At 46.6% G+C, this 23,467-nt stretch overlaps 2 protein-coding genes and 2 non-coding genes across 4 annotated transcripts; 1 reads left to right on the plus strand and 3 right to left on the minus strand.

The window, feature by feature from the left end:
- Positions 1-680: 680 nt before the first annotated feature.
- Positions 681-773, minus strand: trnai-uau (transfer RNA isoleucine (anticodon UAU)). The gene is given in 2 exon segments: positions 681-716; positions 736-773. It is a non-coding gene; the product is annotated as a tRNA-Ile (tRNA).
- Positions 774-4,733: 3,960 nt separating this feature from the next.
- On the minus strand, positions 4,734-12,860 carry LOC111848371 (arrestin domain-containing protein 3-like). Its single transcript, XM_023820289.2, has 6 exons — positions 12,395-12,860; positions 9,693-9,750; positions 9,468-9,615; positions 8,672-8,762; positions 7,020-7,276; positions 4,734-6,877 (listed from the first exon to the last, which is right to left on the minus strand). The coding sequence occupies exons 1-6, from the start codon at positions 12,651-12,653 to the stop codon at positions 6,413-6,415; spliced, it is 1,278 nt and encodes a 425-aa protein (XP_023676057.2). The 5' UTR covers positions 12,654-12,860; the 3' UTR covers positions 4,734-6,412.
- Positions 5,544-5,654, plus strand: trnal-caa (transfer RNA leucine (anticodon CAA)). The gene is made up of 2 exons: positions 5,544-5,581; positions 5,620-5,654. It is a non-coding gene; the product is annotated as a tRNA-Leu (tRNA).
- A 1,980-nt stretch (positions 12,861-14,840) lies between the features above and the next one.
- LOC111848468 (arrestin domain-containing protein 3-like) lies at positions 14,841-21,866 on the minus strand. Its single transcript, XM_072703784.1, has 6 exons — positions 21,361-21,866; positions 19,145-19,202; positions 18,920-19,067; positions 18,563-18,659; positions 17,802-18,058; positions 14,841-17,032 (listed from the first exon to the last, which is right to left on the minus strand). The coding sequence occupies exons 1-6, from the start codon at positions 21,620-21,622 to the stop codon at positions 16,208-16,210; spliced, it is 1,647 nt and encodes a 548-aa protein (XP_072559885.1). The 5' UTR covers positions 21,623-21,866; the 3' UTR covers positions 14,841-16,207.
- Between the last annotated feature and the right edge of the window lie 1,601 nt (positions 21,867-23,467).

The following is a 23,467-nucleotide window of genomic DNA, read 5'->3' on the forward strand; positions in this document are numbered from 1 at the left end:
AATTTTTTTGCCTGAATATGACTCAGATCTGTTTTTTTCACAGCTGTATGGACACAGATATTTTCAAACTGGATCTGAGTCACCTCCACATGTGGTCCTGGATCAGATACATATCCGATTCGTGTCCGTGTGACATGAATGTAAGCAGCCAGACTGGAATTCATGCGGTTCCTTTGCCTATATGCATATACACTGAGCATTTCTTTCTTGTTAGTGACATGTCACTCGTTAGTGACTTGTGCAAAAACGTATCAATGTGCACATGTGAACCGTTGGGGAGGACAGATGCTTTCACATTACAGTTGTATTTATGAATGTGAATCCTCAAGATAGGCAAATCCGACCTGAGCAAAAAATCGCAATTTGACAATGAGGCTTGTAATGTGAACATATCCAGAGACTCTCCCTGAGATATGTATGTTTAGCAGAAGCCTGTATACAAAGTAACATACAGTGTCCCTGGAACAATTGGGGGTTGGGGGTCTTGCTCAAGGGCTCAACAGTGAAAAGGTTTGGCCAGTTAGGGAATTTGAACCATAGACTGGCTGAGTGTAGGAGCAAAGCCACACAGCATCCCCCTTGGCTGGGACACAATAAGACAACCAGTGACATCAGCAGAGATTCAGCAGCATCAAGAGACCAGAGTGGGGTGAGGCCACTGGAGGTAAAGATGTAAAGATTGCTCCAGGTGAGGCTCGAACTCACAACCTCAGCATGGCTCTGCTCGTACTGCTGTATAAGTACTGCGCGCTAACCGATTGCGCCACTGGAGCTGCCCACAGGGTCCCCTGCACTACCCCTGGATGACTACTGCTTTCATGTCCTACTGGGAATCCTCACATGACACGTGATCTTACAATGAGGCATTTTAAAATAAGTCAATGGTTAAAGAACTGCACATCTATACGGCATAATACCCCAAACCCAGGGCAGTTAAACTCGGGCCAGTGCTCTGCCTTAGGGTTAGTAATACTGATTAATGATATTTTTCATAAATATCATTGGATCTCATTCACAGATATCATTTGAGGCCAATCAAACCTGAGTGTGGGTTTCATCTGGATAGTCGGGTTTCCTCCCACTGTCAGAAGACCTGCAGTTCGGTGACCCTGGTCTCTCTTAGGCCCCCAGAGCGACGGCGGGGATGAGCGCAGCGACCCTGGTCTCTCTTAGGCCCCGAGAGCGATGGCGGGGATGAGCGCAGCGACCCTGGTCTCTCTTAGGCCCCCAGAGCGACGGCGGGGATGAGCGCAGCGACCCTGGTCTCTCAGGCCCCGAGAGCGACGCCGGAGATGAGCGCAGCGACCCTGGTCTCTCAGGCCCCCAAAGCGACGGCGGGGATGAGCCCAGCGACCCTGGTCTCTCAGGCCCCCAGAGCAACGCCGGGGATGAGCGCAGCGACCCTGGTCTCTCAGGCCCCCAGAGCGACGCCGGAGATGAGCGCAGCGACCCTGGTCTCTCAGGCCCCGAGAGCGACGGCGGGGATGAGCGCAGCGACCCTGGTCTCTCAGGCCCCGAGAGCGACGGCGGGGATGAGCGCAGCGACCCTGGTCTCTCAGGCCCCCAGAGCGACGCCGGAGATGAGCGCAGCGACCCTGGTCTCTCAGGCCCAGAGAGCGACGCCGGTGCTCTGCTCATCCTGCTCGGCTAAATTCATTATCCTTCCCTGCCATGCTTTCCTGCTAACTGCTAATTACATTTCCAAATATTTAATATGGCTGTCTTTTCCTTCCCAAAGATTCGCGCGGTACAAACGTTTAGCCGTAAAGCTGAGTCATCGCATCAGCTAAGCCGGAGGGGGTCAGAATAAAAGATGTTCAGCACAGGATGTTAGAACTCAGACGGGGATTTGGCGGGGGGGGGGGGGCAGACTGAGGAGGGGCTCGAAGCAGTGAGAGAGCACGGTGAGAGAGCTTTGGACTCAGAAGCCAGGATGTCACTCGGGGCTTTTTCACCAGCTAGAGAGCAGAGAGGAAACCGTGTTGCCGTTCTTTCTGCTTACGCTGTGCAACCCGCCATGTCTCCCTGGGTTAATCAGAGAAACGTGCAGCTCTCCTGACATACGCCCTTGCTTTAATTCCCTGTGCTTGTTCCACAGCACTGTTCTCCTCTGACCCCCTCAGCCACTATGGGATGCGGAAGCTTGGCCTAGCTCTTGGAGTGTTACTTACTGTAGGGACATTTTTTGACTTGACTTAAAACATAATTAAATTTGATGACATACCTGTGGGACGTCACTTCTCAGGCTGGAGCATTTACACCAGGGGTAGGCAGCCCTGATCCCGGAGCGCCGGGACCCAGCAGGTTTTCCATCCTACCTGGTGTCTGAGGAACCGCACCTGATCTCTGGCAGATAGTAACTCATCAGGTAGGATAGAAAGCCTGCTGGGTACCGGCGCTCCAGGGTCAGAGCTGCCTACCCCTGATTTAGTCACTTAAGGCTGATGGAGGTCTGAAGATAAGCTGGTTTAGGGCTTTGATCTGGTCACCACCAGGTGAGCCCCTTTGCCTGTTTACCTTTATTTAGCACTTCAGTCCAAAGCAACTAACAAGGGAAGAGTGTTTTGGGGTCAGAAAGCAGGAGTAGCCAGCACCCCTGGTGCAGTCAATGTGAAGGACTCTGCTCTGAGTCGTTACGGTCCTCTGATTATTATGCCGGCCGTGGGATTAAAACCCACGACCTTCCAGACACAGATCCCTAACCGCTAAGTGTGATGCCTGATGGCGGTGACCCATTAATACTCCGGGCTGTTTGTTCAGCCTGAGCGTCCTGCTCAGCACACCTGCTGGGATTTGAACCTCTGCCATTCTGTTTCTCACCACACACTGTATACATTTTGCATATCCTGGAAATCAAACCTCCCCCCCCCGGCAGAAAAAGAGCCGCTATTGATCAGCGGATCTACACGCGTATTCGACTCGCTTTGGGAACATTAGGGAGTGACTCACGCCGGTCTTCCCCGCAGATGAAAGCAGACATAAAACCCTCCACAATAACGTGGCGCTATTGGAGAACTTCCTTGTCTCTCACCTGATCTCAGACCAGGGATACACAGGCGAAGTCCCTCTGTTTATGATTGTTGTCTCAGCAACAGGAACCATGGCAGCAGCCTATCAGGAGAGGATTCTGTCTTCCTGTCTTTTCTCAGGTGACCTCAGAACATGAGGTTAAGCCCAGGTTAGTCCTGGAAAGGACGCAGGCTGTCCAGCTAGATTATCTGAATTAGCTTAGATTACCAGCATGGTCCGATCTGTTTCGATCATGAACGTCTTCGAGCAGCACAGTGTAAAAAAGCGGAGCCCTGCTTACCCAGGAAAAAGGCCCATCGCAGTGAAAACACAGGCTGCAACACGCACGGCATTCTGGGATGTGATGGGTGGCAGGGCATCATGTGCGTGGCCCGGATGGCCCGGCCCGGCCCGGCCCGCACGCACTCAGCGCTTAGCTCTGTGTCCTCCTGCCTGAAGTCTTGGCACATTTCACGCACCGCGACGCTGCTGGGCCAGCCGTCTGTCACTGCCCCGCCCCCACCCGGCAGCGGCACCTCCAAATCCCATTACCCACCCCCCCCACCCTGCTGTGGAAACCAGCGCTGCTGTTGGCATGGAAACTGCTTGGGAAATCGCAGAGGCGAAACGGTGCACTACCCCCCCCCCCCCTGCCGACCTCCATATTATGTGCTGCTAAAATACAAACCCTAAGTCCTTCATGTTGTTCTCCGCGGCAGCAGATATCAAGCCAGGCTGTCAGCACATAATTTAAAATAATAATAATTTATTCCTGGATGTGTTAACAAATACCTCACGGCAATATCAGGGAGGTTTGTCGCTGACACCAGCGTCCTTTGTGCAAACGACAGCCAATCTGAGCAGCTTGAAACAGCCCTCAAGTGAACGCGATCACTGTAACGAAGAAGCACATTCAAAAAGAGCGGCCTCTTTATGCACAATCTTGGCCTTTGACGGGTGACGTAAAAATAAGCTTAGAAGAGCAGTCTCTCTCAGTTGGGGACTGGCTGACGTGCTGTGTGACCCATCCAGGCTTTCCAATTCCTCATTGCTGTGGACCAGAGACAGATTTGCATATTCTGAGCTTGTGGATAAGATTGAGGAGGAATGTTCTCTTGATGTTCTGCTTGCACTCTTGCACATTCCAGATATATAGATTCTATCAGATTTTTTTACACTCCTAGAGAAAACAGCATCCAAAGCTTTCAGAGTCAATCATCCGGCACTGGGAGCAATCAGCTGGGTAAGAAATGTAAGAGGAAATGACATGGACCACATGTAAACACAGCAGCCATACTGTCTTTTCAGCTGGTTAAATGTGCTCCTTTTGATCAGACAAAGGTTTCCACCCAACCTTAATTTCAGAGGGAAAGAAGGTAAGGAAATCACCAGTCAGCGCCTGAGTGGAGTCCCTGATAATTTAGAGAGACCCTTTGCAGTTTCCTGATAACTGGGAGAGACCCTTTGCAGTTTCCTGATAATTGGGAGAGACCCTTCGTAGTTTCCATGTCTGCAGAGGCTGAAGTATACTTTTCGTCATGCAATAATGTGGCTTCTGGCTTGTTCTCTGGGGGCTTTGGGCAGGGACAATGCAAAGTAATGTAATGTAATGTAATGTTGTGAAAATCTGTTATAAAAATAAATTTGAATTTAACTGAACTGAATTTCTTCTGTTTACTTTAAAGTAAAAAATCCATGGAAATGAAATTGCCAACATACATCCCCAAATCCACCAGCTGACTATTTATTCTTAACAATGTAATCATTACAACTGGGTTATCGCAGGATTTTTTTTTTGTCATCTGTGGCTGGTAATCAATCGCCATGGTAATGTGAGAGCAGTAAAGCCAAGCCTGTGGCATCGCTGCACTCAGTACATCCCATCGGTAAACATTTTATTCCAGAAATGGGTACAAATCACCCTTGATTAGGATATGAACAGTAAAGCGACAGCAGTAATGGCGGCCACACATAGAAGCGTGGAATTAAATGATCATGACACCTACTGTGAGAGGAAATGGATTCTCGGCAAGTTTGTAGCGCAGCTTTGCACGAGGAGCGAGAGAGGAGGACACGGTTGATGGAGGGTAGCGGGCACGCTCTCCGGCGGAGCTCAGTTTCCCAGTACCGACGCTAATTAGGTCAGAGCGCAAAAACAAAGTAAAAACGTCAGCAGGCCTCTGAAAAGCGTCGCTCAGGCCCCAGAGAGAGTGCAGGGCGGCTATGTGCCATGATGACGGCAGCGTCTGTCAGAAGAGCTTCTGCCTTCCTGAACAGGCCCTCATGCAGCTCACAGTGCGCCAGCCGACCATAATAAAGTGGCCGCTCACTTATAAAACCATCAACAGGCAATATCTAGGTAACACACTAAAACTAACATCTTGGGTTGTCATGATGTAGCTCATTCCTTGCAGTACAAATAATACTGAGATAGTATAACCACCCCCGCCCCGTCTGATGGCTGACCCTAACCCTAACCCTAACCCTAACCCTATGATACTTCAGGTTGTGTGTGACATTGGCCATTCATGGTTGTCAGGATGGCCGAGAGGTCTAAGGCGCCAGACTCAAGGTTTGGAACCTTCCATTGCAATGGGTGTTCTGCTCTCCAGTTGGAGGCGTGGGTTCGAATCCCACTTCTGGCAAAAGCTTTTCAGCAAAGTCCCTGGTTGAGGGGCCATCTGCTCTCCTACATGCACATCGCTTTGGGCAAATTGTCTGCTAAATAAATAAAGTGTGAATATAGACTACCTACAAAAATTGAAGTTGCAGACCACATTGGGTGGTTTAATTCCGTTCTGGGGTCCTTTTCCTGCAAACTGCTGTGCTGTATGATGTAGGACCATCGCGTTTATGATGCAGTTTATGAAAAGCCTATAGATCTAGCAAACAGAGCAGCAGACGTTCGAGTCAGTGGGTCTTACATGTAAAACAGAGGGAGGCCAAAAGGCCAAAAGGCTCCACTAAAAATCCTTCTGATGAACTTTGAAGGGCAACATCCTTCCAGCCATTTTCGAAAACCGCTCGTCCTATTCAGAGCTGCGGGGGGGGGGGTCCTGAGTCTGTCCCGGAGGCTATGGGCACAAGGCAGGGAACAACCCAGGATGGAGCACCTACTACAGGGCACACTCTCACACCAGTCACTCTCACACCAGTCACTCTCACACCAGTCACTCTCACACCAGTCACACCTACAGGCAGTTTGGTAACTCCAATTAGCCTCAGTATGTTTTTGGACGGTGGGGGGAAAATCGGAGAACCTACAGGAAACTTCAGAAGAGCCACATTATCATTAATTCATCCTTGAGTCACTGAGATTTTCAACTGCACACAACAAAACTGCAAATGCTGGAGGCACACGGCCATGGCAGTGATGTACTGAACCGCCCCCCCCCCCCCAATCCTAGTGGGAGGCTTCCTCTACACGGCCTCGTGGGGAATTGCCCACAGTGTTTGCACCTGGGGTAGCTTGGGCTGGCAGCTGCCCCAGTGTAGGGTAGAGGGGGGGCGTTCCAGGGTGAGTTTGATCCAGAGCAGAATATGGTGGAGGTGCTGCTGGGTGAGACTGGGGGGGCAACCGGCTTACAGTAGAATAGGGTGGAGGTGGTGAGAGACAGGGCCAGAGTGCAGATGGAGGACCGGCGTGGGGGGCAGCGGCACCCGCTGGAGATTGGCCAGGGGCGGCGTGAAGCGCCAGCGGCCCAGCGGCAGGCTGGGAAGGTTCCTGATTTTTGTCACCATTGCCAACTGCCCACCATGGTTGAGGTACGTCAGAAGGGGGCATCAAACCACGGAGAGATTCAGCGGGAAAAACTACCAAAGGGAATTTGATCTTTGGGCTTCTGGCACAAGGAACATCCAGGAAGACCTAGAAAAATGAACAAAATAGCAAAAAGAAAAAAAATCACAATAATAAATGGCCGAGTGTGCAGAAAAAATTAGGATTTGCAAGCCGTCCCGTTTCAGAGCAGAGAGCGTGACTTCGACCTCTGAGGCCGTGCGGCACTTACCCGCAGCTTGTACTCCACTCTGAGGATGGTGCAGTTCAGGACAGACACGGGCAGGTCCTGAGGTATGCTCAGCTCCTGCGTTAGGGTTTGCCATGTTCTAGAGGCGATGGGCTTTCCAGCCTCCTTCAGGACCACCTCCTTCTGAGAGGTTCTCGATCCGCCAGCAGAGAAGCTCTGCTTCTGACTCACTGAGAACTTGGGCACAAGTTTATGGGAGGAGCTGTTGTCGATTTCCACCGTCACCTTTAACCTTTCACCTGGGGGATTAAAAAACACCAGCCGTTTTAATTGGCAGCTAGAAGCAGGAAACCTGGGAATATACAAGGTAAAGGAAGCAGAAAGTTCCGGACCGGCGGGTCCCGGAAGAGCCGCTTCGCATTCCCACCCGGTCCTAATTAACTGTCCTTGATTAAGATGTTTGACAGCACAGCTCATTTCACGTCATCTCGGCGAATTAGTCACTCATTGACCATGTTAAAGCAAATGAGAGTCAGTGAAAGAACAAGTACGATATATAAAAAAACTGCTATTTAATTAACAAAATTAGAATTAAAAGACAATCAAACTTTTATGAAATGGAATCCAGTATAATAATAATAGTAATAATAATAATAATAATAATAGTAAATGGGCAGGTGCTCCCCATCCTCCCCCCTCCCCACCTTTAGTCCCACCCTAACATTGTTACAGCACAAACTCCACACCTCAGCACTGAATCGGCGATGCAGTGTGTTCACTAAACTCCCTCAGTTTACTGAACACTTACTCACCTTTTCACCATATCCTGATTACCACAAATTCAATTTAAATCGACCGATAAAACTTACACGGAGTTTTGTGATGCTTCCAATTGGGTTCCATGATTCGACAAATGTTCCGCTCAGTCAAAGGTACTTAACGATCATTTTTTGTGCATTTCACGCTCCTGTCTGATATCGTGTAAGCTATGATCATACAGCATGAGCTGTTTCCACGGGACAGCAGAAGGCTGCCATTGGGAGAATGCTGATCTCCGCCCGCCCAGGGACAATGCTGATCTCCGCCCGCCCAGGGACAATGGTGATCTCCGCCCACCCAGGGAGAGTGCTGATCTCCGCCCGCCCAGGGAGAACGCTGATCTCCACCCGCCCAGGGAGAGTGCTGATCTCCACCCGCCCAGGGAGAACGCTGATCTCCACCCGCCCAGGGAGAGTGCTGATCTCCACCCGCCCAAGGAGAGTGCTGATCTCCGCCCAGGGAGAGTGCTGATCTCCGCCCAGGGAGAGTGCTGATCTCCATCCGCCCAGGGAGAGTGCTGATCTCCATCCGCCCAGGGAGAGTGCTGATCTCCACCCGCCCAGGGAGAGTGCTGATCTCCACCCGCCCAGGGAGAGTGCTGATCTCCACCCGCCCAAGGAGAGTGCTGATCTCCGCCCAGGGAGAGTGCTGATCTCCGCCCAGGGAGAGGCCGTCAGAGACCTTTCTTTGCTGTTAAGGTCCATCTCATAGTCACAGGTACACGAATGGAGTCTGAATGCTTTATATGGAAGATGCTGCATGCACAGGTAATTTAACTAAAACACACAAATCAGGAATGCAACGACTCTGTGGAGGTTAACTCTCATTTAATAGCCTACAAACAGAGTTCTTTTTTTTAAATCTTTGCTCATTACCTTGCATGTAACCCATCCGGGTCATGGTGGCGTTCATGGAAACATTCCCAGAGAGGAAAAAATCCTTCCTGACCATATCACACTGGGGAGACTGCAAGACACAAACACTCCCTCTTACACAAACACAAAAATGTCATTCCACCATCTCAGTAGCAAACAATGACGTACACTTACAGTATATGGACAAAAGTATTGGGACATCTGGCCATTACACCCACAGCAGCTCGTATGACATCCCATAAATCCACAGGCATCAATGTGGAGTTGCCCCCCCCCCCCCCCCCTTTGCAGCTATGGGAGGCTTTCCTCAAGATTTTGGGCAATTTATGGCCCTTACTTTGTGCACTGGGGCACAGTCATGCTGGACTTCATGTTTGAGTTTCTGTTGTTCCTAAACGCTCCCACTTTGCAATAATACCACTTACAGTTGACCATGGAATATCTAGCAGGGAAGAAACTTCACAAACTGACTTATTGCAAAGGCGGCATCCTATGACCATATCACCCCTGAAGTCACTGAGCTCTTCAGAACGACTCGTTCTTTCAGAAATGTTTGTAAACCTGACTGCATGGCTTGGTGCTTGATTTTATACACATGTGGCCGTGGGTCTGAATAAAACACCTGATTTCACTGACTAAGACATGTGTCCCAAGACTTTTGGCCATATAGTGTATCTCTGAACTGCATGGATGTCTTCAGACAGAGGGTTTATGATGATTTGTAGGAAACACTTTCCTGTGACCATCATGGTCTGGCTTATGCTGCCCCCTAGTGTATTCTGCATGAAATACACACCATCAGCTGAGCCATGCTCATCTCAGGCTTTGAAACAAAGTTGAACATGGACACTGATTTACTTGGGATCCTCCAAGACCTGCTCAGCTTTGCCTCCAGCTTGTATTCCACTTTTCCATGAGCTCCTTTAAAGGAAGATGGCATGTTCCTGTCAAGGGAAGAAAGCTGAGATGTTTACAGAGAAGGATCTGATCATAAACACCAAATCCACAGTGTGGTTCTTACCCTTGGGGAATCTGAAACGTAAACGGGAAAACATGGCTCCCAGCAGCCAGGACAACATCTGAAAATGAAAGGAAATGACTCCTAGTGAACAGCTGTCAAATTTAAAATGTAACATCCTCTAAAGCAGGCATGTCAAACTCCAGTCCTGGGGGGCGGAGCCCTGCACATTTTTGGGTTTCCCCTCATTTAACACACCTGATTCAACTCCTTGTGCTAATTACCACACAGCTCTTGAGCTGAATCATTTGTGGTGAAACAGAGAAAGAACTAAGTTATACTGGGCTCCGGCCCCCCAGGACTGGAGTTTGACACCCCTGCTCTGAAGGAAGTGCTGTGATCGCAACAGGAAGTGCCATGATCGCAAGAGGAAGTGTTGTGATCTTAACAGGAAGTGACACAGTCCAGTTATGAAGAATGCACAAAGGACACACAAAAACATGCAACTGATAAGTAAACATGCCTGACTGGTTGGGAGAACATTCCATTTCACATTTACTTCGTTTTTGCTTCAGCCCCACAGCCATTATCGCTGCTGGTTGCAGTAAGCTGACAAACTAATATGCGAAGCCTGCAGTGTTAGAGGTGCAGTGCTGGGAGCTGCATCCCCAGTCCTCTCCAAAGCAGTGCGTACACTGATCAACAGACAAAATGATTTCTGGAGCAAAATGGCTATTTCCCCCTAATTGTGACCCCCTGAACACGAATATGACCATGCCGATTTACTTTTAGCTGTAGTTTTTCAGAAACAGGACATTTTAGGTGATCATTTTGACTGGCAACACTGCTGCTGGGGAGGGTGTGGTCAAACTGGTCTCCAACTGGTCTCTGGAACTAGTTGTCAAAAGTATGCAGTATGATCTTGTAGATGCTAAAAAGATTCTGCTTTCACATTTCCATATAAAATTAGGGTAGATGAAGGATTTTGTAAATGTTTAGTAAGACTTTACTTGAAGGAGCACAGATACTTGACTCAGTTGCTGTTGAAGTACAAATCATGAACAAATATAGCAGCTATTTGAGATAAAAGACGTGTCATGATTCATTAATGAAGAACAAACATGAGATCAGTGATTCAATGGGGCTATTCTGGAGAGTGAGTGGCTCAGTGGGCGGCGCCTCTGTGCATGTTATCGGAAGGTTGGCAGTTTGAGCCCAGCCTCAGCACATCTGCGGGTCCTTGGGCAAGGCCCTTAACCCCCAGCTCCCTGGGTGCCGCTACGGGTGGCTGCCCTTCACAGCCAGCTTGCTGTCACCTACAGAGAGCATGTTGGGGGAGGTGAAAAGAGAATTTCCCAACAGGATCAATAAGATATCTATTATTGTTGTTCCTTCAGTTGTTCTCAAAGGTTCACAGAATTAAGAGACATGGTAACAAATATAGTAACTGCTTGAGATGAAAGATAGATCACGATTCATTAATGATGAACGAACATGAGATCAGTATCTAACTAAGACTGAGTTGGTAGTTAATACATAAGTAATAGCATGATACTATATTATTTGTGCCTCCCTCCCGAAGTAAAATGCTACCAAATGTTTGACTGCAGAAGGACAAGGCTTCCAAGTCTGAGACAAAAAAGCAGGAGAATATTCTCATTAGACCACAGACATGAGAACCTCCGAAGGAAGATCACTTAATTTTTACCTTAGTTTAGTGAAAATACAATATATATTATCTATCCTACATATAAAGGTTCTCCGAATTTTTATGTTGACCTATAGCTAGAAATAACAATAATAAAAAAAATCTGTAATAAAAGCTTCGGTTTAACTTTATGTAAAAAAAATGAATATGAATGAGGAATATTTAAATTTTGTATATAACCAAAGCAAAGTATCTTTTCTGGTTGTATATCCAAGCTCCCTACATGTGATATGTTATGAAAAAAAAAGTAATTTCTGAATAGAAAGAAAAAGAAATGTTGAGCATTTATTGAACTGTATTATTTTACAGGGACCTGGGCTGTTTGAAACGTCGAGACCCACAACCCACATGGACTTTCCCCCTTCTGGCATTATGGATCACATTCCATATCGGCACGCTGTGACGAACAGCATCATCCAAGCTGCTGCACCGAGTGACCTCCATGACTCACTCGTCACCGGATATCCTAGCATGAGGAGCAGGGGGCAAACACACCCCCAGGACAGCCCTGCCTCATTCTGAGTAGACAGACTGCTCTGACTTAGTGTACCCAGAGATCCTTTTAGCATCCTTGACTGGACCCAATCAGCACCTCCATTTCAGGGGAAAAGCCAGCCTGGGATTGGCTGAGGTGTCAGCATAGCCTTGCTCACACTGTGGCCGCTGTGTGGGTTTTCTAACAGTTTGAGACGTTCTGTGTGGGTTCTGAACCCACACATCCTGTCTGAAAATGTGCTGGTGATATGAAACCACCACACGATAATCAGGGCCGTTTGTGCAGCTTACAGGATTAATACTGGAAATCTATGGCTAAACAAGAAATCATTTCACATACTATACTGCTTATGTGTAAAAAAAAAATAAAATCCTTGTATTTTTCATGAAAATTTAACCACTCATATCCTTCCCTTGAAAACTGTACACACACCCCAATCTGGCATAATTCTTTGACAGCTACTGCATATTTTTGTAGTCTTTTTAAAAGTTCTTTGGCTTTTTACGGTGCTAGTAAAAAAACAAATCATCACCTTTCACATGTGAACATAACAGTTCTTACCTTTTCCCTTTTGGCCACTAATGATGACGTCATCCAGTTTGAGGTATTTCTCCTTGGCCTGGTACAGTGTGTTCTGGTCATAGCTCTCCATCCATTGGACCTTACCTTCTCCCCTGGCTTTCACCAAAAGCGTCTTGATCTTTGATTCCTTGGCGAGCACCACAGCGACACGCCCCGAGATCACGTCTCCGCATGTGAAGGTGTTATTCTCGTTTACTGCATCGTAAGTGATTGAAACGCTTTTCAGGGACGATGCCATCGCTACCAAAAGCTCACGGCGAGTCTGGAACTTCAGGGGAAGATGAACTGACTCCAGTAAAGCATCTCTCCTTGACTGGGTCGGTTGAATGACATGGTGCCTCTTTGCATACCACACGTCTGTGTCATCGTGCAGGTTGTCTCATTTTGAGACAGAGAGACACACCTTGTCACAGGAGACATCGGCGGCAAGTTTCATTTCCCATTTTACTTCGTTCTTTTGGGAGCAATCCTGTGGGTTACGGGGGGGGGGGGGGTCACATTAGATACGCATATGGAAATAGAGTGAACGGCCAACAAGGAAACCTGACTGACTGGTTTTGCAACAAAGAACTGTGGATGGGCGTAACACGTGCCACCCAGAACGCTAAAGCCGACCGTTTGCACAGCTCTTCGCCTTCATATGCTCATCATCCTCCATGACCAGGGGCGGATTAACTTATCTGGGCATACAGGCCAGACGGCGTCACGGACACCCAGCTGTTGCCAATTTAACCAACTCCTCCATTTTTCCCCGAGGCCCTGATGACTGCAGCCTAGGGTCTCCCCACCCCTTCAAACACAAAAAAGAATGAAACCTATCGCATAATGAACATGTCCACACAGGTCTCCTCACAAAGTATGAGCTGGTCTTATATTAGGTGGAAGTATGGCATGGATCCCACTCATATTTATCCCCTAACACATATGTAAAAAAGCTAGTATGTGGAAGTTAGAAACTGCATAGAAGTTTAACAATAAACCACAGTCATTGTTATATTCCTATAACTGATAACATTTACAGTCATATATTACCCAGCTATAATTATGAATGCATGCGTACGTATGGACATGCCTGATGCAACGTGTCAATCACTTTGTTGTGTTCTTTGTTGTGTACAAGCCTGAACAGCAGAGTTGAGACTTTCTTCATCTGCTAAAGTGAGCTTTTGATTAACTCTTTGTGTGAAAGAACGTAAGGATACTCATGACAGTGCCAGGGGCAGCTGGACCGCTGGCTTCCTGTCTTGCCCTATGTCACATATGGGCAACTTCACTGGTTCATAGCCAAAGCTGTGCTGCCCTCTGGGAGTGTCGGCATGAAGCAGATCCAGCTGTCGCTCAGCTCCGGGCCAGTGGATGCTGGCTGACAGCTTCTCATGCAGGTAGCTCCCGCTGCCTGCAAGCCTGACCAGCACGGGCCGCCTGTAAGCCTGACCAGCACGGGCCGCCTGCAAGCCTGACCAGCACGGGCCGCCTGTAAGCCTGACCAGCACGGGCCGCCTGCAAGCCTGACCAGCACGGGCCGCCTGTAAGCCTGACCAGCACGGGCCGCCTGCAAGCCTGACCAGCACGGGCCGCCTGCAAGCCTGACCAGCACGGGCCGCCTGCAAGCCTGACCAGCACGGGCCGCCTGCAAGCCTGACCAGCACGGGCCGCCTGCAAGCCTGACCAGCACGGGCCGCCTGCAAGCCTGACCAGCACGGGCCGCCTGCAAGCCTGACCAGCACGGGCCGCCTGTAAGCCTGACCAGCACGGGCCGCCTGTAAGCCTGACCAGCACGGGCCGCCTGCAAGCCTGACCAGCACGGGCCGCCTGTAAGCCTGACCAGCACGGGCCGCCTGTAAGCCTGACCAGCACGGGCCGCCTGCAAGCCTGACCAGCACGGGCCGCCTGTAAGCCTGACCATGCTTAGACTGGCATCCAAAGATAAAAGCATCAGCGTTCGGGCAAAATGATCGAGCCCATTAGACCAGTGTTTCTGAAATCACCGCGGAGACGCAGATGCAGCAGTAGAAGTGACCATTTCTACCAGTAGGGGGCCAGTTTCTACTTGCTAAATGACTAATTGCATTACATGCTGCTAAATGCATCCACGCTGTTGCAACGGAACGCAGGTTAAATACCGCACACAATGAAAGTAACGGTAAATTAATATAAACAATCGAGTCCTTTCTGTTATCCAGTAACATTTTAGCTTCATCGATTTTTTTGTTGTTTTTAGCATTCTGTCAGAATAATCACAAGCTGAACTATTAGGAATAAATATTGGTCAAGCTCAGGGGACCAAAATGCAATAATTACGGGAAGGTATTCAGACACTGGCCTGGAAGGTTCTCCACCCCGGTAGGGAGGTATGCATAGTTACTACAAAATGTTAATGTGAATATTAAACTATAAGGAGCTTTTCTTGGATAGTATACATCCATTACGCTGTCATAGCATTTTTATTCTTGACAAAACAATTACTAATTAATAGAATATGCCTTGCTTATTAAGAACCGGTACTTTTTTACTGACAGGACAGAAAATATCACCAAACTTTTGCACAAATACATAGATATGCTGTTAATGCTACTCACTTCCCAAAATAACACAATAATGTGCAAAATGTTTCATGTTGCTACCAAATAATTTCTATTTGATTACAAATAAAGACGCTGTAATTCATCATGTAATTATAATTCACTTCTCAACATTTTGGCACAAAACCAAGTGAGGCATTTTCCAGTCCGAGCATCCGGCAGAGGTAGTGACAGATAGATACTAACCTTCATAAGTGTTTCCTGTAAGGTGATGAAGACAGTACCTGCTAAGGGTCTATTGTTCATAAAAACCAACAAACTTGTGGGTCTAACAGACATGCACATTTCAGGTCAGTAACGAAAACTTATATAACAAACAAGGATTAACAAATAATAAACAAACATGTCGCTGCCACTCAGCTGTAATAAGTGGTGCTGATATTACCTAACAAATATCATTTGCAATACACAAAAAATACAATTTATTCATTTCCACCCTGATATACTCACATTCAATCCTGTTAACTGGGTGGAAAATTTTGAGGTAAGTCCGCCGTAGCTCTTGATTAACATTTAGCTAGCTAACCTTCTACAGATAAATAGAACTTTTATAATCAAGTCGGATTTGGTTTAATTTCTTTTGACTGGACAAGCTTTCTCTAGTAGCGTGGAACTTTAAGAGTGTGACAAGCAGCATAACATTTCAAAAACTAACCAAAAATGGTATGATAGCTGTGACCTGAAAACGAACTGAAAGGAACCGTAGCCTTTTTCAGAAGGTGAGAAAACAGACACAAACAGGGGGGAAGATGGCTTAAGGGACACACAGTTAATGAAGAAAATGGTTAAAAAAAAAAAAGCTCTAGATTCATCTGATTTGTATGTATGATTAGACGACATGATAAAATTGAACACATATATCAATTTAAAAGGTGTGTAATATACAAAATAGTTTTTTAATGTCTGCTGTCTCTAGCAGACCTAAATGAATCATTTAAGCCAGTTGATATAAATACCTGACTAATTTTATAGAAAATATTAATACGTAAATCAAAGGGACAAAAAAGTCACTGTACAACAGGAATGACCAATGTGTTATTGATTTTCCACAATCATAAAGTAAGAATAGACCTATATATTTCCATATAGATTTTTATAGTTTAACTTCTGTGGAAGTGTGGCGTCCGTCCCTTGACCTCTGGCCCTTAGCTAATGCACCATTCCCTTAGATAACCTACCCAGTATGGTATCAGTTAGAATATGTTCTGCATTAGATTGGTCCTTTTCCTGAAGAATCAGGTGAGGAGCTTTTGAATGCATCCTGGGGGGCATCTGGGGCTCCTCGAAGTGGGTATGTACCCTGGGGAATTTGGGGTAGAGAGTAACCTGGGGCAGTTGGGGGCTGACATTTAATTGCGTCACTGTAGGATGGAGGGGCACTTGGAAAAGACTGGGGTGAATGCTGACCCAATAAATCATAAGCTGGTGGTGCATCTGGACTAGAATAGGATAGAAATGTATAAGGTTCCCCTTGGGGAGGCTGATAAGGAAATCCTCCTGGGGGAGTTAGTGGTGGAGCAGAACATGGGAAAGGTTGATAAGGAAATCCCCCTGGGGCAGTTATGGGTGGAGCAGCACATGGGGCAGGTTGATAAGGAAATCCCCCTGGGGCAGTTATGGGTGGAGCAGCACCTGGGGCAGGTTGATAAGGAAATCCCCCTGGGGCAGATATGGGTGGAGCAGCACCTGGGGCAGGTTGATAAGGAAATCCCCCTGGGGCAGTTATGGGTGGAGCAGCACCTGGGGCAGGTTGATAAGGAAATCCCCCTGGGGCAGTTATGGGTGGAGCAGCACCTGGGGCAGGTTGATAAGGAAATCCCCCTGGGGCAGATATGGGTGGAGCAGCACCTGGGGCAGGTTGATAAGGAAATTCCCCTGGGGCAGTTAGGGGTGCATCAGCACCTGGGAGGGGTTTATATGGAAATCCTCCCGGGGCAGTTTGGTATGGAAATCCTCCTCTGCTTAGTTCGGCTGGAAGAATGACCAACGGTAACTTGACCTCAGGGTCCGAGGCAAGGGGAACATCCAAGTAAACCTACAATGAAACACAGAAAATAATGTCAAAATAGTCATAATATCATAAAAACACAGCTGGCTGACCTTGCTTTACTCTGATGAGGATCCTGCAATTTGTAGATACAAATGTTGCATCATGCCCATTGAAACTGAGGGAGAATGAATTTCTATATATTACACACACACACACACACACACACACACACACACACACACACACACACACACACAGCAAGAGATTAACAGTGGGTTGTTGAAGCAGTTAGTAGAGCATCAGCATCAGTCCCTTTTTCAAATGTGCGTGAAGATGAACTGCAGTTGCATTCGAGAAATACAGGTATAAGGTGCTTTGCAAGATAGGCGGGCGACATCAGCTAATGCTACCAATCCATCAGTCCGATTATTTGGCCTTCTGGCTCGCTAGCTAGACAGCAGTGTAGAAGCTAGTGTAGAAGCTAGTGTAGAAGCTAGTGTAGAAGCTAGTGTAGAAGCCAGTGTAGAAGCTAGTGTAGAAGTGAGTGTCAAAAACGACAGCAGAACAAATAACTGACGTTAAAATCTCAAAATATACAGTGCTTACCCTAATATAAAGTAGGAGGTTACTTAGCTACAGAAATAGATTAGGGGTTTCAAAATAATCCCCCTAAATCTTTGAATATACATATCAAATTACAGAAGATTTGGGCATTTTTTTTTTTTTTATATATTTTGGGGGGGGGGGGGGGGGGGCACTCCTACTCTATTCAAGCCCCCTCAGAATTTCAGCTTGTACGACACCCCTAACACACCTTGACGAAATACTCCACCCTGATGATTCCGCAGTTGTGCATGGAGGCTGGCAGATTTGGGGGGAGCTTCAGCACGAGATTCAGTGCCTGCTGTGTGTTTGCAGGGATCAGCTCCCCCACATGCTTCAGGATACGATTTGTAGAGATGTTCCTGCTTCCTTCAGCAAAAAAACTCTGAATTTGGTCCACAGAGACCTTGGGCGCAAGGTCACGAGAAGAGCTGTTCTGAACATCCACTGTGACCTTTGATCCTTCAGCTGTAGGGGAACCAAAGGATGAAACATCTGAGTGGATGGCTTTAGGAAAACAGAAAAATAAATGACCTTTTATCATAGAATAATTATCAATTCCTTGGTGAACCTGCTGTCTGTTTTCTGGGAAAATATCACCCCTGTGGTATTTACAACAGGAACAGAAGAACATACCAGAATGAAACATAATCTTACCATTTCTAAAAAGATAGAAAAGCATACTTAGGTAAATAAGCAGTATTTAGGTTAGGTTAGTCTTTATTGTCTCCCTTATGAGAAACTTGAGAGGTCTTGGACATTCGAGAGAACACATGCGTCCCAGTCACATATGTCACTTTCACTAAGAACATTACACGGAATATTAGACAAATGCCCAACGCCCATACACCAAATCATTACACATTGCCATCCACAGATTACTGCACAAATGCCCTACATCTGATCATTCCACCACTGTCCTCCCCATCGTACAGTGTACATTTCACGGAATATTATGCAATTCTCCAATACCTGGCCAGTAAGCCATCTGCTCCATATTCATGTTGATGGTGACATTTCCAGAGGTGAAAACTTTCATCTTCTTTGTGACAGTGCCATGCTGGGGTGACTGTAAGCCACAAAACAATCTTTTACTTACATCTGAAAAACGTAAATTACATTTTCATTGAGGGCTTTATAAAGAAATGGCTCAAGAAACAACCTGGATGTTTATCTCTCATCAGGTGACTGACTTTAATGTACACAAACACTAATATGGTTTTTAAATGCTGGGTTTTTTTATTCACTGTATATACGAGGCTAGTTTGAAAGGGGTCATAATGACCTGGTTTACAGCATAACCTAGTGGACATTGTGAGTACTACACACCATTAGCTGTGCCAGGCTCATCTCTGGCTTCGAAACAAAGGTGAACTCAGATGCTGCATTACTCGGTAACCTCCAAGACCTGCTCAGCTTTGCCTCCAGCTTGTATTCCACTTTTCCATGAGCTCCTTTAAAGGAAGATGGCATGTTCCTGTCAAGGGAAGAAAGCTATAATGTTTACTGAGAAGGTCCTGATCATTAACCTCAAATTCACAGTGTGGTTCTTACCCTTGGGGAATCTGAAACGTAAACGGGAAAACATGGCTCCCAGCAGCCAGGACAACCTCTGAAAATAAAATGAGAAATGTGATCATTTTCATAAAGTTTTAATATTTCCATACTTTCATTTAACTAGATGCTGTCAGAATGACAATAATGACAATAATGTTTTCCCCAGATAGCCCTATCAGGCCCCCCCCAATAAAATCCATACTCTATCCAACCCCTCAAACTCCATCTCCAGCCTTCCTACACTAGGCTTGGGTAGTATGTAATTTTCCATACTGTCATATATTCCATACATTATATTGTAGTATACAGTATTTCAATGGTATTTTCAAAAGTAATGCTATTCTGATTTAAAAAATAATAATAATTGCCATCACCATATGGAGATGCCTCAATTTTGATGTAATTTGTCTCAAAATTTGATCAGCTCCAGACCTTCACCCTTATAATGTGTCTGAGAAGTTTGAAATAGATCTGTAAAATACTTTTTGAGTTACTGCAATTACAAGGTCAAATGTCTTCTCATGTCACCCTTCCCTTTGCTGCCACTAAGAAGCACTGCTTAACTTTTGGGGTAATTTGCCTCAAAATTTAAACAGTAGTAGACCATAACCCATAAAATGTGTCTGCAAATTTTGGGAAAAGACAAATACTTTTTAAGTTATCACACTGACAAAATAATAATGGTGAGGCTTCCTTTCTCTTAGGCATCCCTGTGGCATTGCTTCAGTGTTGGTGCAAACACTAATAGATCTTCACCAAAATCATGTGTCTGCAACTTTCCATGTAATACTTTTAAAGTTACTGTGTTTGCAAGATCAAATATCTTCTGTAGCTGCCCTTTCCTTCCTTTGCTGTCATGTAAGACTGCAATTTCAATTTTTGGGCAATTTCTATCAAAATGAAATCAAGTACCACCCATATAATGATTCTGTGATATAATAAGAACCATCAAATGCTATTTAATTTCTCACATTCAATAATAATATTAATAATCAATACTTTATTGATTGACTGTAAATTGCCTTTACGCCTCCCTCGACTTGCTCTTTGTAGAGTACGCTGCACCCAGGGAACTGGGGGTTAAGAGCCTTGCTCAAGGACCCACAGATGTGCAGAGGCTGGGTTTGAACCAGTGACCTTGTGATTACAGGCACACAGGCTTAGCCCACTCAGCCACACGCTGCCCCTTCAAGTAAAATTTCAACTGTGGTCAGGTGTTCCTTTGCTGCCACTAAGTGACATCTATAAATTTGGTGCGATTAGTCTCAAAATTTGATCGATTCTAGTTCTTCCCCCATACAATGTGTCTGCAATGTTCGTCAATACTGTTTGAGTTACCTCACTAACGGTATCAAGTGTCAACACTGCCCTTCGCTATGGCATCACTATGCGGCGCTGCTTCAATTTACTGTAAATCCAAGTCTCTAACCATATCATTGTACCATTAGTGTGAGTGATGATGAAGTGGAAGTTAGCAATCCTTCACAAACACACATCCACTACCACATTAAGGTCAAATAGTGAAAAAAATACAAAGCAGCAAGAAAAAAATAATTAGACAAACAAGATGAATGTACACATGTGAAGTTAGGCCTAATCATCTTAGTCTACAAGATGCTCATCCAAATCCTGCAGAAGATTTGTGTGACTGCAACTATTTGGCTAAATGCAATTTTCAAATATGGTAATTTCCTTTGGTGGGCTGTGTCGGAATCGGCGCAAATTATTCCTAAATATCAGTACACGTTTGACAAAGAACTCAGCGCCATAAGCTTGTGTCCAACAACACAGTAAGTGGGCTAATAAAATAAAATAACTAAATAGCCCTACGCACATTTCATTGCTATTGTAACTGCATGGTCCAAGACTGCGGAAAGACATATGCGGCGGGGATAACATTACCCCCCCCCCCCGCGAAAATATGAAAATGTACCCGTTGGCCACCATTACAGTTGCGGTGCAGGGTCGTGCCTATGAAGCCGGCCAAAGGTTACGTTCCCCTTTGATTGGGGAGGCCATGCCGTAGGTTAAAATTACCATAACATTCCTCCGACCAGCTTGAGCGTTTAATTTCCCGAAGCCAATCCTCGGAAAGCCCCTGACCTCAGTACACTCCAGACACGAACAACCTGAACTCATATTTGCTATACTGCAAATACATAGGCTATATCAACGTCCTTTAAAAGGACAACCAACTTCTGAAATGTTCTTACTTTTGCCCTTCTCCGGACCAGCAACCTGCTGCTTGAGCTTGAAGTACTTCTCCCTGGCACTGTAGGTTCTCTGGTCATCGCCGGAGCCCTCGCTCCAGTGCACCAAAGCCTGTCCGGTCGCTTTCACCCAGAGATCCTTTATCTTGGCGTCTTTGGACAAGAGCAGCAGGACGCGGCCCGACAGCTCGTCCCCGCACGAGAAAGTTCCCTCTTCATTCACCGCGTCGTACTCCACTGTGATACGTGTTACTGGACTCCACATATTGCCGAGTTGCGGACTTGGTGAAGGCGTTTTCCGTCTCTCTGAACCTCCTTTCACCCGATAACTTAAAAAGAAGTGACTGACATACGGCCACTTGTTCTATAATACAGCGACGTTTCTCACGGGAATAGTTTGCGGAAGTAAAGTTGTGGCAAGCAGACAAATGACACACCCCCGGCCCGCAGGCCACGAACTGAAACAACTCAGGGCGGCGAAGGAGGGATCCGCCGGTAGCCGGCGCGTGCGGCGCTCCGAAGGAAGCCCGACCTCGGCGCCCGCCCCCCCGCCGACAAAAAGCACCGCCCGGCCGTCATTTTTATTAAGACCTTTGGAACGATACAAACACATTATGATGACATGTAAATCTAAAAACTAAACAGTAAAAATTAACAAAGACAATCAAAATTAAAAATTGTAGTATGTAAATAAAAAACGAGAATCTAATTATTACACTATTAGCCTTCTACTAGCATAGTTTATTGCATGCATAATATTATACTCATAAAGAGGTGAAATAGAAGCACTTCTCGTATTTTCTAAACTGAGCCCCTGATGGATTACGCCCTTTTTTGGCATTTATTGACAGTAAATGTTTGATATCTAAAATATTTCCTTGGTTTTGAGTGCATCCTCAGGGGGATCCAGGGCTCCTTGAAGTGGGTATGTACCCTGGGGCATTTGGGGTAGAGAGCAACCTGGGGCAGTTGGGGGTGAACACTTAATTGCATCACTGTACGATGGAGGGGGACTTGGAGGAGACTGGGGTGAAGGTTGACTCAAAACATCATAAGCTGGTGGTGCATCTGGACTAGAATAGGATAGAAATGTATAAGGTTCGTCTGGGGGGGACTGATACAGAAATGCTCCAGGGGCAATTGAGGGTGCAGCAGCACCAGGGGCAGTTTCATAAGGAAATGCTCCTGGGGCAATTGGGGGTGGTGCATGCAAAGGGGCAGTTTCATATGAAAATACTCCTGGGGCAGATGGAGGTGAGGCAACCCAAGGGGCAGGTTGATACGGAAATGCTCCAGGGGCAGTTGAAGGTGGAGCAGCAGCCGGGGCAGGTTTAGATGGAAATGCTCCAGGGGCAGTTGAAGGTGGAGCAGCAGCCGGGGCAGATTTAGATGGAAATGCTCCTGGGGCAGTTGAAGGTGGAGCAGCAGCCGGGGCACGTTTAGATGGAAATGCTCCTGGGGCAGTTGAAGGTGGAGCAGCAGCCGGGGCAGGTTTAGATGGAAATGCTCCTGGGGCAGTTGAAGGTGGAGCAGCAGCCGGGGCAGGTTTAGATGGAAATGCTCCTGGGGCAGTTGACGGTGGAGCAGCAGCCGGGGCAGGTTTAGATGGAAATGCTCCTGGGGCAGTTGAAGGTGGAGCAGCAGCCGGGGCAGGTTTAGATGGAAATGCTCCTGGGGCAAAATCAGCTGGAAGAATAACCAATGGTAACTTGACCTCTGGGTCAGAGGCAAATGGAACCTCCAAGTAAACCTACAATGAAAGACAGAAAACAATCTGATCCGGGTAAGAAACTGAACAAAACTGAAGAAATAAAACACACGGCTGAGTCGCCTGGCTTTACTTCACTCTGATGAGGATTCTGCACTTTGGATACGCACCTTGAGGAAATACTCCACTCTGATGATTCTGCACTTTGGATACGCACCTTGAGGAAATACTCCACTCTGATGATTCTGCACGTTGGATACGCACCTTGAGGAAATACTCCACTCTGATGATTCTGCACTTTGGATACGCACCTTGAGGAAATACTCCACTCTGATGATTCTGCACTTTGGATACGCACCTTGAGGAAATACTCCACTCTGATGATTCTGCACTTTGGATACG

This window comes from Paramormyrops kingsleyae, chromosome 20 (genome assembly GCF_048594095.1).
Source record: "Paramormyrops kingsleyae isolate MSU_618 chromosome 20, PKINGS_0.4, whole genome shotgun sequence".
In the NCBI taxonomy this organism is placed as follows: Eukaryota; Metazoa; Chordata; class Actinopteri; order Osteoglossiformes; family Mormyridae; genus Paramormyrops; species Paramormyrops kingsleyae.